Here is an 18,771-nt window from a genome sequence, read left to right on the forward strand (position 1 = left end):
AGAGAGATAGAGAGGAGAGAGAGAGAGAGAGAGGAGAGAGAAGAGAGAGAGAGAGAGAGAGAGAGAGAGCGAGAGCGAGAGGAGAGAGAGAGAGAGAGAGAGGAGAGAGAGATAGAGCGAGCGAGTGAGCAAAGGAATGAGCGTTCATCTTGAGGATTTCATCTTGAGGAGGGTAGATTCTGCCGAAATATGAAGTCTGAGAGAGGAAGAGAGGGAACTTGCGTTCAATAAAATTGAAAAATCTTACACCTGAAGAAGCATCACCACATGAATTGGACGAGCAACTGGACTAAATTCGGTAAAAGTTTTGCCTGAAACACATTACCAGAGAGGGGAAGGGGGAACGTCTTTTGTTTAGAGCAATCAATTGTGAGCTACATGGATATCAGATAAAGCAATAAAAGAAGAAAAATCATAAGAAAAAAATTATTGCCAACCGATTTACTTGGGGATGTCTGGTCGAACCTAGTCAGCAATAAGAGGGAGAGAAACGTATCGTATTGAGCAAAAAGACGCGACAAACGTTTTGGAGTTGCTGCTCAGCATGTTGGTTCACATGGATCAAGGCCAAGTCCAATGTACGTGCCATTGGTATCTATCGGAGCAGCACTTTTACATTGAATATTCTCACATGTTTTGGAGTAAAATTTCAGCACCAGACAAGGTGCTCACTCTGCCATTTTGTTTTATATTTGAGTTTAGGATATTGATATCTTTTAGGCAGTAAAAGAAGAATCCGTCAAAAAAGTTCAGTTGAAAACTCACTTATAGAAACAATTTGCCGTGTATAAAATATTCCGCAGTTTTGTTCTATTCAGTCTGAATAATTATTCTTTCATTTTCTTCAAAGTTTGGGACAAAAATATGTATCTGGTTGAACTTGTATCTACCCTATTCTTTGATTTTAGCTATAATAAGTCGAACCGTAAATGATATTTTTCTGAGTGATAATTTCTCTTCCTAGATTTACCGATAAAGACACCCTCCGAGACTGAACAATTGAAGATATTTTCTCCAGGGCGGTATCAGAAATTCTACTGAATACCGTTTTTCATAAAATGAAAATTTTTTTATTCTGTTATTTCAGTAACCTCAGACGTGATTGCTCTTCCTTTGAGGTTATCCCCGAATTTCACAAACGGAGTCCTATGTAATTAGATTGCTTCGACTTGCTTTTAGGTTCGTGTTCTCCATTATTTCCATGTATTTGAACAATTTTGCTTGTTGTTTCGGTGGTAATTCAATTTAACTATTTTGTCAACAGAATTTAGAAGAAAAATTAACATTTTTTAAGCATATTCATTTTCTCTACAGTTTTTTATATTAACAGTACAGACAAATCAGATTTGAAAAAAAAAATTAAAAAATATTGCGATAAAATTGATTTAATCAGGGACGAATTTGGAAGTGGGCGGACGCTCATTCCACTGGGAAAACTGACACCATCACCACCCAAAAGGCTCAACCCCCTTAGTATCAATCTACCGTCGACAGACAAAAATTTCTCGAGATCCTTTTGGCGCCGAATTATATAAAATTTGTGGAAAAATATGGTCAAACTTGGTCAAAGTGGTTTTTTGACCAAAGGCGGATTTAGGAGGGTTTGACCCTCAGGGATTTGATCCTCTCACAAACCAAATGAGGGTTCCCCGCTTCTTTGGTATTATTTTATGACATACATTTTTTTATGACATACATTATTTTATGACATCCATTTTAGACCAGCCAACCCTACAACTTTTCTAAAGAGGCCTTCGGCGCCATTATATACTAATTTGAAGTGGAGCGGGCGCCAAAAAACGCAATTTGTTTGGCCAAAATTTTCCAAAATGGGCCCAAAACGGCTTTTTTGACCCGTTTTTTTTTGCCTGCGGCGCAACCTTTTTGGTCAACAAAGGGTCTTTTTAGTATTCTGGGAATGCTCGGAAAAACAATTTGGTCGACCTAACAAAATTTTTGAAGATCCGACACCTCCACACCTCCCCCCCCTCCCTCGAGAAATCCTAGATCCGCCCTTTTTTGCCCGATTGAGAAATTAATTTGCTCGAAATTGAATTTTTCTCGCGGACACAAATATCTGAGGATTTTTTGTCTGGTTATTTTTCACAATACTTTCCGGTACACCATTGTCAGGAACACAAGCGACCGAAAACCAGTTTATAGTTGCCTCATGGAAGAAGGGGAAAAGGTAACAACTTTCTGGTGACGCCACGTGACATCGGGGAAAATACGAAAAATTGACAGACAGTAGTTTTAGAGAAAAGATCTTCTAGAGAAAAGCATCTGTGTTTAAAATTGCATCTGAAATATGGTTCATATAGTACCACATTCTTTCCAGTTTTTAAAAGCGAGCTTTACTAGGTAGGATATTGCTAGAAACGTCTTCTATAAGTGTGCCCTTAATCCCAAGTAGGGAAATTTTGGAAAATCGATAGTTATTTACATCTGGTTGCGCGGTATTTTAAGGGTAAAAGATTTATGGAATATCAATTTTCACAGGGATAGAAGTTAAATTTCGTAGTTAAATACATTATTGATGGTTAAAAAGAACAGGGATAGCGGTGCGATTTGTGATTTGGGTCGTTTAAATTAAAGAGCGAAATAGTTTACATTTTTGTTCTAACTGTGCACTGACTTCGCGGTAGTTCTTCTGCTGTAAAACCTGTTAGACAGGGCGGGGATTAAAGTGCGTGTCAAAACTGGGACGGTGATTCTATCCCATGACTGCAACCAATCTATACAACCCTCTCTCTCTCATCAGTGTCGATACCCACATGTGAAGAGATGCTACACTACACTATGCCTACTTTAAGCCGCATTGTGACATCTAAATTGCAATTGTAGGTTGGCTGCTACCCCGCTAACTCCACACCCGTGTCTGCTAAACAGGCCCGGCATGCTCACGGTACCTCGTTCTAGGGTACTTGTTCTATTACAGACCGGTACTTGATTGGGTTTGTATACCTGCAGCCAAACAGTAAGTACAGCAGCATAGAGTATGTGTAAGCTGAAAAATCTGCTGGTGGCATTTCCTATTGTGTTCACTGTATAGTGGCGCGGCCACCGGCAACTGAAGATTGAAATAATTTTCCAAATTGTCCCAATTGTTCTTAGCCACCCAAAACTCACTCCTTTGCCTCTATCTTTAACCCAGCCAACTGAATTGGGTTCGATCTATCTCGTTCGGCCTTATTCTTTTACAGACTCAGTCATTGGTAATGACATTTTGACAAGATATTCGAACTCAAAGTTCAAAACCCACTCTAACAACTTGAAAAGGCACACTGAAAGTAATACCAGTTCTGAATCACTATCCTTATTTCTGATGTTGCAGTTTTCCTCAAATTCCCTTTCATAATTCTGGACAGTGTGATTAACAGCGTGGTGAATTTTCAGAAACCATTTGCACCAATGTCATAAATAGAGAAATTAAGCCAACATCGATTCTCCGGATCAGAAGACATTTAATACCATCTAGAACAGCCACCAAAAAGTAACATCAATTGATTTGTGATTAAAGGTCTTTAAAGAAGCTATTGCTTGTAGAAGAAATGAAAAAAGAATACGTGAGTATTGATGAAAGCGACTATAAATTGCCTTTTTTAAGCTATAACACAACTTTGACAGCTGAGGCAGCTTACACGCGAATTTCGTTATTCAAATTGGGCGTCACGCACTAATAGGAATTTAATAATCAGACTGCATCTAACATTGAAAAGTAATCTCACGTATCTCTTGGTTTTATCCGGTTGTATATTTTTATTGAGGTTGATATTTGGGCTTGTTTTTAGAGCTTTGCATCATTTGAGGTATTTTAAAAAACAGGCAGAAAGCTTTCTGAAGCAACACAAAATTACAAATAATGGATCAGTTAAGGAGAGACTAATGCGCAAAAAACTGGCTAATCGGTGCTATGTGATGCGACGGTGAAGCACCTAAGAGCATCCTATCGTCCAGTGCATCTGATTTTAACCTGGTTATAGTTTTAATCTACCTTTCCTGAAGCTTTTTGGATCAAGCAGTTCACATCTTCAACCCCCACCTAGACCAACACTCTTTAAAATGTTCATGTGTTTCGTATTCCAAGTAATAACACATGAAAATCAAGTATTTGAGCTCAAAAAAAAACACACGAGAGCAAGATTCTCCAATCATAATCTTAGTCTAGAAAAAGTACAAAAAAAAATCAAATTAACAACTAGTTGTCATTAACTCGGGTTTTGATCCACGGCGGGGTGCTGATTTCCGGCAATTTTAAACAACAAAAGAAAAGCGTTTGTTTGAAAAGCGACGCTGAGCTGGACGAGCACATCGGATGTTTTAAGTGTGTAAGCCGAAAAATTTAAGTTCCCGCACTGGAATTTCATGAATAAAAAATACCTATATTTGAGCTTTGTTGTCAGATCCTATAAAAGGGATAATTAAAAGTGATTATACTGCAGTTACTTAATAGAAGCATGAAAAACCCTTGCAACAATTGATTATTTATCATTGATTTTTTTTTCCATTTTTATAGATAAAGATGATGGAGCTCAATTATGATCGATTTTTTTACACTTCATTGAATTGCGAAAAATTGTTGATGTTCAATTTCATTTTCTTTTACGCAACTTTTGTTGCTTTCAACTAATTTTTTATTTTAATTAGAGACATTGGGGGAAGGGGGTTGAAAGATGGAGGTTGACCACGTATGTATGTCTATGTAAATATGCGTGTATTTACTAATTTGAGAAAGGACACGCGATGAAAACCTTCCAAAAAAGCACAAAAATGTTTTTTTTGACTATTTGTTTCAAACAATAACGATTTGGAGGATGTATCTTTTTTTGGATGCATGTGTTTTTGCAAGTATTTTATTGGGATCGCATTCTAAGAAAAGAGTTTTTTTTTGTTCCAAATTCTCTCAAAAATAGCGATCCTGACTTGCATTTTCAAAAAATTTACTGAAAAGAAAAAACTGTCAAAACTTTTGGGGTGGTCAAAAATTCCAACGTGGGGGTTCTGGTGGGTGTTTGATTCTGATAGGGGGAGGGGGTGGGTTGAGGGACAAAGTGGCAAAGGATGGGGGGATGAAGGAGTAAAAAGAATCACATTGTGTAGAATCGCAATTTGAGTTAAGCAGAGAAACCGAGTGGACACAACCTAGTACCCCCACACATCCTAGTACCCCCCAACCACCCAAACATCATTCCAGACCCCCTCCCTCCACACAAACCCTTCCACCCCAATCCCTCACTCACGTTTCACGTTTTTCCCTTCCCCAGTTTATCGCCCCCACCCCAAGTATTTATAAACCCGCCCTCGCATGTGGGAGGTGGTTAAAGTGAGGAAGGAATAGGTTGAAGGTGGCGGTGAAATCTTGGGGGGGGGGGTTTCATAAAGTGGGGAGATCAAAGTGATTGGACGTTACTTTCATCATAACCAGCCACCATAGGGAGTGGGGGATTGGCCTAAAAAGGGGCTTAACATTGGATAGGGATATGGAGGGAATAAGTGACGTAAATTGGAAAGAAAATATAAAAAAATTCAGTGAAAACTAGAAAAAAAAATAAAATATAAAAAATTGTGAAAGGGAAAAACTGAAAACAAGAAACACAATATATTAGCCTAAGTAAGTCTCATTTTTGCAATTTTCTAATAAAAAAGCAGAAAAAAAAACAATTGAAAATTTGTGAGACGCATACATTGAGTTGATGTTTTCAGACTAACATTACGAGGCCAAACTGTGCACTGGATAGGCGCACAATTTGGTTTTTGCATGTCTTCTTAAATTTTGTCGTAACGATCATAGAAAAATTAAGAACAAACAAAAAACAAAAACAGTGTCTTTGTTTCGGAATCCGCTCACAGTTAACAAAATGCAAACTTGGCCTGGTAATAAACTAAAGAAAAATATTAATTAATTCATTATAATCGATTAAAATGGATGAACTGATTTGTCAAAAAATAGATCATAATCCTTTTTGAGTCGTTTATAATCAATCAATTTTGGTTTTTGAGGAGACTGATAATGAAAACGTAATATATTTGATTATTATTCAAGAAACTTCAGTGTGGCATTTTAAACATTTTTGACCGCAAAAATTATTGTTCCGACCATTGAAAATGAGGAAAAACTTTGTATTCAGATGTGTTTTAGTTTTTTCAACTTTTTGTTTTACACGCAAAATCAGCTACCACAAATAATCACCGGACAGAGTTGAATAATATATCATACTAAAGGGTTGAATCATAGATGAAACGAACATTTTTAAAAAAAAATTTCAGTGTCGAGAAAAGCTGGTTTAAAATTTTTGATTTTTGGTCTAATTTCGAGCTAATTAGTAAGGTAGTTAGTAAATGCAAAAGCTTATTTAAGCTTAATTTAAGCCGCGAAAACTTTGTTTCACTCAATTAAAAGTAACTTTTGGAGTTTTTAGCTCAATTTTTTTCAACTTTTTTGTCATTATTATTCAAAAACAGTTTTCCAATAGACCAATTTTACTGTTAGTTCTATTATATCGCTTAGATTATTTTTCATCTTAATATGCAGAAAAAAGCGAGACCAATTTGAGAAAATATTTTGGTATTTTTTAAGACTGTGGTCGGAACATTCTGCGCTACTTGCACAGTAGCCAGCTATCCTTGTTATAATTGATTTTTTTTTCACTTTTCTTGATTGTGGGTTGTTTTGCTTTTATCGTGGCTAATTAAAATAGCTTTTGATTTTATCTAGCAGCATTAATTCAATGCTGCTTTTGATTTGATGTTCAAGAGTTTTCAGTGGATTCCGCAGACTATGGTTATCCGCTCTTCCTTAAAGCTCGCATCGTTTCAATCAAAAATCATGAGTCCTGTAAACATGGCTAATTTGTGGAATCAATTGACAATTGAGTTTTAAAAAAATTCGGAATCCATTAAAAACTACAATGAAAAAAAATCAGTTTAAGTTACTTTGTAAATTTCCAATGTAAGAGAAAACAAAACCGTTGCAATTTTTCAGTGTAAATCAACATAAAGCGCAGTCCAAAACACTCAGATGATGTTCCCAATCATCGGATACAATTTTTAAAATAAAAATTAGAAAAAGTCTACGTCAAATTCATTATCTAAGAAGATTTTTTTCGTCTTAAAACTGAAATCGGCATAAGATTTTAACCTTTTCAGCTCTTAAAAAAATTTCATTCAAAATACTCATGTTTTTGATCAATCGGACCTAGAAATTTATCTCCAATTAACCGCGGCAAGATAAAACTGGTTATACAGTGCAGCAGGAAAAATGGCAACCCACGCTTGTGAAAAATGTGATCTTTGAAATCAGGTTCGACTAGAAGCTTCGACAGATGGATAATGATACGCTGAAGGCCAGGTTGACTACAACCAGCAGTTAGACAGAGACGGCAAGCCAAGTTCTAGCTCTGAATTCCATAAACACCCGGGCTGATCAAAATGTGCAACCGTACGTCGCACCATGATTGGTTTCATGGCAGCAATGAAAAATTGCCGACATAATTTTACATGAAAATAACTTATGTTGCAAGCATGGCGCTACGTATCGTTGCTTACTTTTAAAAAATATTAGCCTGCTATAGCCTTGAGAAATTATGAAGTCAGGGGAAGCAAACCTCAGCTCAAGCTAGCAGTCGAGAAACACGGCAGGAAAATAGGAGGAGCCATCGAGTGGCAAGCAGACAGAGATAACCGCCACCGGAAGCTAGTATGAAGAAAGATATCTCAAGCGACAACCCATAGTCGGGTGACTCCACCTGGAACACACCTTTAGAGGAGGAAACGGCGATTCCACCAACACGTTCTGGTATTTTCCAACATTGAGGAGCCAGTAAATTAAGGACACTAGTAAGCCCAAAAGTTATCCTAATGAGCTTTTGGTTGTGATTTAGTGATAAATGTACAGTTGAAAAATTATATTTTGAATCTAACTTAGTTTGGATTTCGTTTTGCTAGTCAAGATAAATTCTTTGGTAGAGTTATCAGCTTTCAGTTGTAAAGTCTAAGTTAAGGTCTTCCTCAGCAGCGTTTAATTTGGATTAAATTTGCTAAGCGCTGCATGTAGAATGCTCGATTCCCATTGCCTGAAAATTCTAACTCAGAAAAAACTAATACTTCTCCCTACCCGGCTGAAATACTCTAATCATGATTCGACCGCAACGGTCGAAAAATGATTGTTTTCGACTTTTTGTGCCTAATGATATTCGTTTTCGAATTAGTTCACACCACATTGTTCGACTTTGTTAAACTTTTCCGGGCATCGCTCAAATTTGATCGACTTAACCAAACAATGTTTGACTGTCTATGGACGCTGTTCAATTTTTGTCTCCGAATGTTGTCACCAGACCATCACCAGAGGGTAAAACCATCACCAGCGTTCATTTTTGAAGAAACACAAATTGTTCGGCTCCATTATACCCCCAAAAATGGGGCGCCCAAAAAAGGCTTTTATAGAGAATCTTTTATGGGTTCAGGGGCAGATCTAAGATTTTCTTGAGGGGTAGGCGGTTTTTCAAAAAGTTTCCGATTTGATTTTCCGGGCACTCCCAGAACACTATGAAAACAATATTTTGACAACTATTTAAAAAAAGTTCAAAAAAGCTGTTTTTGGGCACTTTTTGGAAAATTTTGACCAGAAAAATTGCATTTTTTTGGCGCGCGCTCCTCTTCAAAATTAGTATGTATTGGCGCCAGATGCACCTTTTGAAAATGGTGTCCTAAAAAAATCTCATAGGGGGACGGGTCCCTTCGGTTGGCGAGGAGGTCAACTCCCCTCTAAATCCGCCCCTGGGTCGATTCCCTCAGGAGAGCCATCTGCCCCTGCTGACTCCTCCCTAATTCCCCACCTGAGTGGGTTGGAGAGCTGGGATAATCAAATAAATTAACCTAAGACAATTTTTTATCATAAGTCTGATATAAGACGATATAATTACATTTTGTTACGTAAACACTTAGTTTTGTCACTATTACAAAGTTATGCGTGAACTAAAGGTACTTTTTGTAATTTGTTGAACTTTTGTGTCAAAATTTGGTTCTGATTTTTTAATTTGAGACCGGGACTTTAAAGTTGCAAGTTTCTGTTTATAAAGTTGTTTGGCAAATGAGTATACAAATTGTCGCGACTAAAATCAAAAGGTGCTAAGCTCAAAATAAAATCATTCAAAAACTGCGCAATTTTTAAATTTTTCATATTATTTTCATACATACAGGCGATTCACGTTTCATGTCTAAAAATTCGCAGAAAAAAAATTGGCATGTCCAACTTAATAAAAGCGAATGAATTTCTGTCTTCGACGAAATTTTTGCCCACAGTGCCATCATATTTGTACAACTGGGATTATATGAGACAATTTTACTGCCAATCTTTCTCTATGGACTTCACTGTTCGGCTCCGCTGAGACATAAGACTAGAAAACTAGAAATATTTCAAAAAAGATCAGAAAACGGATCTTGGTAAATTACAAACTCAGCAAGATTGTTCAGACCAGGTGGGTTTACTCAATTTCTTACAACTCCCTTTTAGCATGCAATTAAATGGTCTTCTAACTCTCTCAAAACTCTTTCTAAAAGACGCTGAACATAATATCGTGAATCTTTTGAATTGACTAGCAATAAATCGAAGAGCATAAGTATTTGCGCCCAAGAAAACAATAATCGAACAATTCGTAGAGTCAAAAACGCAAACCGAATTGATGCACCCATAGATTTACCAAATAGTTAAGGCCTTTAAAAAATTGAATGTCAAGCCTCATGTAGAAACACGCCAGTGAACGATTTTCAAGCAGCAATATGTGCACAAGAAGCTATGATGCGATTGTGCAAAATTGTAAAACATGGACAATTTTCTAACTTACGCAAAAAAACCCTTCAGTAATACTGGGAATCCAAAACACCCTTAACAAAAACAACGACAACAACAACAACAACAACAACAACAACAACAACAACAACAACAACAACAACAACAACAACAACAACAACAACAACAACAACAACAACAACAACAACAACAACAACAACAACAACAACAACAACAACAACAACAACAACAACAACAACAACAACAACAACAACAACAACAACAACAACAACAACAACAACAACAACAGCAACCACAAAGACACCAAAAAAACAACAATTTTCACGAGGTTTTTTTGCAAGTCCATGTTTTCGCGACCAAAATTTGAAACTTCCAGACTTTCGCAACAAAAAAAATTCGTTGCAACAATGGTGGCTGAGGCATTTCCAGCATTTTGCGATCAAATTTGGCGTTTGCGAACTTTCATGACCAAAAGATCCGTTGGCTGTAACTAAAACAAAGACGAAGCGACCGGTGCAAATCAAGAAAAGCACAACTACAATGGTTCTTTAGGTGGCAGTATGAATCATAAATCAACAAACATAAGACAATCCTTAAACCATAAACCATGAAAATTTTTTGATGAACAGACTGCGTGAGCGAACCAAAACCAGCGTAGCGCTCCTTTTAATTGACCGTGAAAGTTTGTCCGCTTGCGCGAATAGAACTTTTTTCTACCATTTCATCAGAAATTTGTAATTTTCAAAACGTCGAAGATCAAACTCAACCAATTGAATAATCGCACATCAAAAAAAATCGAAGTCAAGATTCGAAATACATGGACAACTCTTCTGCAAAATTTCAAACATCTCGATAAAAATTGCACATTTTTTGCAAAGTTGGCATAAAGAAATCGGAAAGTAAATCGGAAAACTGAAGGCAACTTTTTAGTGTCGATACAAACTACAAAGTTTACCTCAAAAAAGGCGGATCTAGGTTTTTTCTAGAGGGAGCGGGGGGGGGGGGGGGATTTCAAAATATTTTCCAAAATTTGGTCGACCTTTTTTTAGGTTGACCTAGTTCATTTCAGTAGCACTCCCAGAACGCTATAAAGACCTTAGTTTTACCAAACTTTTTGCATAAATGTTCGGTAAAACTTTTTTGGAAAATTTTTGACCAATAAAATGGTCATAAAATATACCAAAGGGGACCCTTTATTTGGCGAGGAGGTCTAACCCCTGAGACGATCACATCCCCCCTTAATTCGCCACTGATTGATGTAGTTCGAGAAAAATTAGAAAAGTGGAAGGGTTTATTTGAAACGCAGTATGAAGCAGGCTGAGTAGACAAAAGTAAGAAACTCAGGAACACCCTGACAAGAAAAAAAGAGCATCCATTAAGAATCTAGTCGAGGAAGAGGCGCGATTGACGAGATCAGACCTTTTGGTAAGTTTGAAAATTTATCACAATCGCATAAATCTGCTTGAATTTGCTGAGAAAGCCATAGCTCGATGATCCAAAGCGTGGACTAAAAACTGCAAAAAGGCAGAAGATGTCATCTGATTTTTTGAGACCGCGCTCATCCATTGACGATTTCGGCAGATCATCACAAAAGTCGGGAAAATTGAAAACCGAGAAAATGATTTTCAGAACACCTAGTGGTTCAACCAGAAAATCTTGAATAAAGGCAGGCGATTGCAGTTCAATAAGAAGCAAAAGCGTCGCAAGATGGAGAATCCACACAATCATCCATCAACAAACATAGTAGGTTGAAATTGGTTGATCCCACCCAAGCCAGAAGATGCGCTGATTAAACCAAAAGATACCTCGAAAATTGTTGCGGTTTGCTGTCGATGTAATGAAAAGGGGGAATGAGCAATAGATACCTTAGAAAAGCTGAAATTTAAAGTGAAGCGAGTTCAATTTTAGCGAAAAAATCCAAGCTCAATCATTTCTTTTAATGGGTTGAAAAAATTGACATCAGCCATGGACACTCTAGTAGAAAAGCGTCTACAACAAGCCCCATCAAAAAAAATCGGTACGAAGAGCAGGGGAAATAAATATTCCACTCAAAAGAGACAAAGATAGAGATTTTGATCACAAAATAATTTTTGAACCTGCAAAAGGCAAACTCAAACAAAATGAACGACTGAGTTTTCAATTCAAACTTCAGTTTTCAGCCCAATAAAACTTTATTGTATGCCTGATTCAAGATGAGAACAACATAAAGCCGCCCTCCCAGAAGCTGCTGACTTTTTTTGGGACCAAGCTGGAATGATCCGAATGGTCAAGTTTCTTCCTAGCAAAGGCTAACAGGACCTTAAGGAACGACAGCATTAAAATGTCTCATTTTGGTAAGGGAGACACTGAAAAAACTAAAATAGCCATATGCGGATTATCGTAATTAGTTCATGCACAACGAGAAAAATCTAACGTTCTATGGATTTACTGAAAGAGTTGAAGTGCTTCTCAAGGTGGAATACAACACTTGATGGTGGTGCGACAAGGTGCTTTTCATGGATTTAATGTAAGGCATAATCGGCTGCTGTTCCAAAATTGTCCTCAATAAGAGCAGGCGAATGTAACAGCTCATGAAAATGCCACTCCATAGATGAACGATACACAGAGGAATTGGTTATTCTTTGCAGAATAGATACACTGAGCCTCGCAGCTACCGCAAAAAACTCAAAGAACAAAAAATGAGGAATTGGACAAGCATAGTCAAATAGGTCAATTGGAAAAACTTTTGAGGAAAAATGGCTGGAACGGCGAAAAAATTGCAAAACATTTTTTCATTATTTTTGCAGAAATTTGTTGAGTTTTTGAAGTATTTTAAGCTCAAAACGACGCTAAAAAACTAAGTTTTGACGGCCTAATTAAAAATTAAACGAACTATAGTAGGCTTTCACGCCTTTTCTACACCGAGAATATTTTTCAAATGTTTTTATATATCGTTCGAATCACGATTGAAAGTTTAATATTATATAAAACAAATTGTATTGCCGTACTTTTGCAGTTCAGCAAGATCCTGAGGGCGATAACTTTCTCCTTTTTGATTCGGGGTCGGAGGCAAAAAACCGAATGTTAATATGTCTTACCGTTGACAACTTAGAAGCTTTGGAGAACAACACAGTCTGGCACGCAGATGGAAAATTTAAAACATATCCCGCTTTATTTTTTCAAAATTGTACAAATCATGCAGTAGTTGAAAATCAAACTGTTTCATTAGACATCTTTCTTCTTTGGAATAAAAAACACGAGTTCCCTATTTTACTCTGAAATTAGTTTGAAAACACCAAAAATGAAAGACAGAAAACCAAGAACTCAGCAGGGATGGCAGATGGCCTTTCAGATGAGGATGAGGTGTGCTCACCATACCATTCAGGAACCCGATTCCTGAGAAAAGACCAAAATCGATCGGAGAACAAATTGGTGAGAAATACTGCCGGAGAAAGTGCCATCAAGATGGCAAAAACGAAAGAAAAAACAAGACGGATTAGTTAAACTCCTTAAACATTGTAGCAAAAAAATTATTCTCAAGCTGTTTGAGGGCCTCTCGTTCAATTTTATTTTTAAAGGTTTGTTCTTTAATTTAACAATTTCATTGAAGTTTTTTCATGTGATCAAAGCTTTTTCCGCTACTCATTGTCGCTTGCCACTAGTTGTCGCGTGATGTGATGAGTCGATTCTTACCATTGCTACGATATGCCGCCATGCCTAAAAAGCGTTGAAATATTGCTTCGATAGTTTTGTTTTCTTGTTGCAGAATTTTTCCATTCAACATAAGTTTATCTTATTTTTCGAACACGTGACTTATTACCCACAGAACACGTCAAACAGGTGAGTCATAGTGGCAAATGTTTCTGGGGCAGAAAAATTTCTGGAAACTTGATATAACTTTTTCTGAGAAGTCTACAACTGCGCGCAAAAAAAACAACCACTCGAAAAAACAACACCCATTTCCATCTTACTTTAGCCTAGAAACCGAAATTTCTAATAGTTATTTCAACTAATCCATGGACAATAATTCGCTGAGGAAACATATTTTTGTATGCTCTTAAGATTATGTAGTTTTCCGTTAGGGTTTTTTTATGACATTTTGGTAAAATTTAGATTCTTGTTGTTTTAAAAAAATTTATTAAGAAGAAGCTTTTTTAGAGATATACAAGGGGTTTCATGAGGTATCTCCACTATTCGCTAAGGTATACTTTACGAGGTATATCACTAAGGTTAAGTATGCAGACTAAAAATGAATATGTTTGCCATGGGGTAATTAGTCCGCCTGCCAATTTTCAATCGGATCATCTGAGCAACTTTTTTTACAAAAGTTTCAAATAGAGGCATAAAGGTAAAAAGAGCTTCCGTCGAAGTTTTGGGAAAACTTGATTCTAGATTGAAAACAAAACACAACTTCGAAGTTCGCTCCCACCTCATTTAGAAGGAATACAATGAAATAAACTAGGTTTTCACCTTTATTTTGACTGGTTCTTGCATTGATAGAAATTATAACGAAACCATGCTTGTGCATTATGCATGACCAAAACAGCAAGAATGGTATCTATGGGTTATTGTGTTTTCGAAAAAATCATTGGGTTGCCATTGTACAATTGTACAGTGAACAGGCTCTGAAAATTGAAAAATGTAGATGAGAACCATGGAATACGTTTTCTAAGACATAGACTAGGGTGCTAATGAAAAGTCTTGCAAGCCGATTGATTGTTGACGTGTGTTGGTAATTATGCGAATACGAGGTTTTTGAATCTTTGAGATTTTTGGGTTTTTCATTAATTCAGGACTACTCAGTTATTTGTTAAATTAAATCACGCTTTCTACAATAGGTGCTTGAATGGCAGTCCAAAGACTGTGTGTGATTGAATTGAATGACTCACTTGTGGCGCAGATAACTCGGAGTGGTTCTGCAATTCAGATAATAAATAACAAACATGTTATTGACTGTAAAAATTAAGATAGTTTTTTGCCACTGACAATTTTGAAGGTTCTTGCTGACACTGTAATTAAGTAGAAAGATGTCGCGTACGCATTCGATGATTGGTTTTTGTATTCAATTCTTTGTACCATGATTGGTAAAAATCAGAATGGCTTAAGAGAAAAAATGGACCAGCCGGGTCGACTTTTTACGCCCATTTTCAAGCAAAACTTGAGTGGTCTGAGCAGCGTTTCAGGCAGATTACCTTCAAATTCAAAATCTTGAACCATAAAAAGTTGTTTGAATGGGATTATAGCAGTTTTTATAATGAATGGACCACGGTTTTTGTGCATGATTTTTTGAGCGTTAGTTGCATTTGTCGTGTTATCTCGACCCAGAAGTATTGCATGGGTTTGTACTTTTCTTACTGTAGTGTAGTAGCCCTTGTAGTTGGTGGGGGAGAAGTCGACGATGGGGATTCCAAAGTGGTAGGCGACACTTGCGAGACTGAGATGCACGTACTGGTTGGGGGAGGAGATGACCACGCCCACCAGCGCCTTCATTTTGATCTGGTTGCAGATGGTCAGTATAGTCTCCGTCACACTCTGGCCTGGCTCTATCATGATGGGGTTGAACTTCATCTGGGGATAGAGGGTGTGGGGTGAGAGGGCTTCCTCCCGAGTAGGACAAGGGTGCTCCTTGCTCCTACAGTAGGATATGTCTTCCACATACCTGTAGAATAAACAAGCATCATAGAGACAGAGACAGATCTTGTCTACTCTGCGCTCAACTTCTACGTTACGCTAATATGATAATTAAATCATTCGCTACGACAAATATGAGCTTGCTTGAGCTCCAACTAAATTCGGAATTGTTTTTATTAGGGCTGTGTCAACCCAAAAATTGCTACTTTATGATTTTGAGCTGCCATAAATCAAGTTCGGTTCATTGGCTAAAATATTCAGATGCTTAGAAAAAGGAAGCCAAAAAAGACATTTTCCGATTAAAACATTTAGTTTTGACTTGAGAAAAAAATGACAGAATGAGTATACTTGGGTTGGTTTTTTGTTTAGATAGTTTCAATCCGCAAAATATTTTCACTAAAAAGTTTCAATACGCCGCACTATCCTAATCGATTCAAATTAAATAGGGTTTTTTAATTTGAATCAAAATTGAGCAACAATAATTTTAAAAAAAGTCAATATTATTAAAAATAACATTTACAAAACTCACAAATCAAAATCAATAATTTTAAGGGTTCCGTCAGTTTCTGATTAGTTCTAGCTTTGTCGAAACAAAAACTACAAATTAGGGGTCAACTTCCTGCTCCTAATTTCCTGACGCGTGCTTTTTTTGAGCCGTTCCGCTCTTAAATGCAATGCTTGTAGCATGATTAATTAATTAATGTTGCCAGTTTGACCAATTGTTTTTGACTGTAACTCAGGCCTATTACCATCTCTGCCCCATTTGATAAATTATATTTGTTAATTGTAGTTCGAAACATATTTATTTTTATCATAATTCAAACTAGCAAAAAATGAGACCAGTTAGGGGTATCGGAACAATTAGCACTGTGTTTTTTATTTCGTCAAGCATTCGTTTTGAATTAAATGTGATTGACAAATTTATTCTGTATCACCTGAAAAACTCTGTTGCCATGAGCTCAAATTTAACAAAAATTTTATATTGTGATTATTTTTGTAAAATTAAAGGGGGTTTGAAAATTGCCAATATGACCAGTTTGGAACAATTAGTTAAGAGTATGTTAAGCTGCAATTTAAATTATTGCAGATTAAATTGAAGCAAGCCAATTGGTTTTATTAGAACGATACAAGATGAAAAATGCGCCCTTTTCTGGTTATGCATGTGCGGGATAAAAGAACGGCAAAAATGAAAGCTGAACCATTTACTTCATCATTTTTGTTATTGTTCCGACTTTCGATACGAAAGTAACGGAATATTTGTGCTCGGGGTGGATTTTTTTTTTCTTCAGACAAATTTCGACTTTTTAACTAGCCATTTTTGGTGGAATTTTTTTATATCATTCGAAAGCTATTGTTGTCCTGAGCTTAAATTTGAAAAGATATTTGATCATTTTTCGTAAAGTTATGAGGGTTTAAAGATTGCCATTTTGGCCATTTTGACCAATTTGGGACAATTAACGCGCGATATAATTCGCGCCATTAACGCGTAAGCGGAGATTTAATCCGTCGTAGAAATCGTTCCAAATTGGTTGAAAGAAGCCTATTTGCCATAATTTATTTGTTACAAGGAGCGAAATCTATCGTTTTGTACTTTATATGGCGTGTGGGGGGATAATTTTCATCGAAACATTTTCAAATTTTAGAAAAAAAAACTTTTTCATTTATTTCATTTCATTAACTTTTTTATGTTGTTTATGTTATTACTGCTCCATAAACGGTAAAAGGCAGTCGGAACTTTCAGGGCTTCACCCTGATACGAGCAGTCTTGTTATTAACTTTATTAACTTTTTATTCAGCTTCAAGGAGCAGTCAGAACATTCAGAGCTTTGCCCTGACATTTGATTGTTTTTTTGAATTGCAAAAACCCTAGTTAAAGGGGCTAGTAAAACATCTTTACTGAGTTTTTTCTTCGAAATATCGCCTGAACAAGCATTGTTATTCCTACTTTCGATACGAAAGTAACGGAATATTTGTGCTCGGGGTGGGTTTTTTTTTTCTTCAGACAAATTTCGACTTTTTAACTAGCCATTTTTGACGTAATTTTTTTACATCTTTCGAAAGGTATTGTTGTCCTGAGCTCAAATTTGAAAAGTTATTTCACCTGTGATCATTTTTTGTAAAGTTAGGGGGGTTAAAAGATTGCCATTTTGGCCAATTTGGGACAATCAACGCGCGATATATTTCGCGCTATTAACGCGTAAGCGGGGACTTAATCCGTCTTAGAAATCGTTCCAAATTGGTTAAAAGGAGCTTATTTGCCATAATTGGTTTGTTACAAGGAGCGAAATCTATCCTTTGTACTTTATATGGCGTGTGGGGGGATAATTTTTATAAAAAATTTCAAATTTTAGAATTATTTTTTTTGATTTTGTTTTTTTTGCATTGAATTTCTTAATGTTATTACTGCTCCATAAACCTTAAAAAGCAGTCGGAACATTCAGGGCTTCGCCCTGATACGAGCAGTCTTGTTATGATTTGCGACCTAATCTGATCTCACGTTGTTTGTGCCGAGTGAAACAACAAAAATTTTTCCTCGCCTTTAATGATTGGTACAGCAGGATACTGCAAAAGATGCACATGTTTTTCATGAAAATTAAACTATAACCACGTCGATGTGTTCAATTTTTGATATGAACTTTTACTCTAACTTTTCTTTGCAGTCTTTTAAAAGCAACTTAGCAAGGGATTCTGTTTGATTTTTGATGAGATGAGGGAGCGTCGTTTCCATCCAAAACTATTGCTGAATCAGCCTAACTATACTCGGAAAGTTATGACTTAAAGTTTTTAATCCCCAATAACTTGAAATCCTTAACAAATTTTTACCTGAAAACCCTATCTAGAAAACTTTGCATAAACATACTGCAGCAATCAAGCATTAAAGAAATAGTCTCCACAATATTTTTCTCAAACTGCTTCAATTGGCTCTTTTCAAACTCCATAACTCGTCTACAAATAGTCATAGATCAAATGGGTTTTTGTTCCGACTTTCGATACGAAAGTAACGGAATATTTGTGCTCGGGGTGGGTTTTTTTTTCTTCAGACAAATTTCGACTTTTTAACTAGCTATTTTTGACGGAATTTTTTTTTGTCATTCAAAAGGTATTGTTGTCCTGAGCTTAAATTTGAAAAGATATTTCACCTGTGATCATTTTTTGTTAAGTTATGAGGGTTTAAAGATTGCCATTTTGGCCATTTTGACCAATTTGGCACAATTAACGCGCGATATAATTCGCGCTATTAACGCGTAAGCGGAGAATTAATCCGTCTTATAAATCGTTCCAAATTGGTTGAACGAAGCTTATTTGCCATAATTGATTTGTTACAAGGACCGAAATCTCTCTTTTTATACTTT

At 36.5% G+C, this 18,771-nt stretch overlaps 2 protein-coding genes across 2 annotated transcripts in view; one reads left to right on the plus strand and one right to left on the minus strand.

The window, feature by feature from the left end:
• LOC134838851 (uncharacterized) overlaps positions 1 to 18,771 on the plus strand; it is a 224,900-nt gene that overhangs the window by 84,896 nt on the left and 121,233 nt on the right. The window lies entirely within an intron of this gene.
• LOC134839831 (glutamate receptor ionotropic, NMDA 1-like) overlaps positions 1 to 18,771 on the minus strand; it is a 61,262-nt gene that overhangs the window by 39,832 nt on the left and 2,659 nt on the right. Inside the window, exons 2-3 of the mRNA XM_063855454.1 lie at positions 15,143 to 15,446; positions 14,621 to 14,703 (exon numbers count right to left, since the gene is read on the minus strand). Of these exons, the coding sequence (XP_063711524.1) occupies positions 14,621 to 14,703; positions 15,143 to 15,446 (387 nt within the window). The remainder of the gene's footprint in view (positions 1 to 14,620; positions 14,704 to 15,142; positions 15,447 to 18,771) is intronic.

The sequence above is a fragment of the Symsagittifera roscoffensis genome, chromosome 2, assembly GCF_963678635.1.
Source record: "Symsagittifera roscoffensis chromosome 2, txSymRosc1.1, whole genome shotgun sequence".
NCBI classification, from domain to species: Eukaryota; Metazoa; Xenacoelomorpha; order Acoela; family Convolutidae; genus Symsagittifera; species Symsagittifera roscoffensis.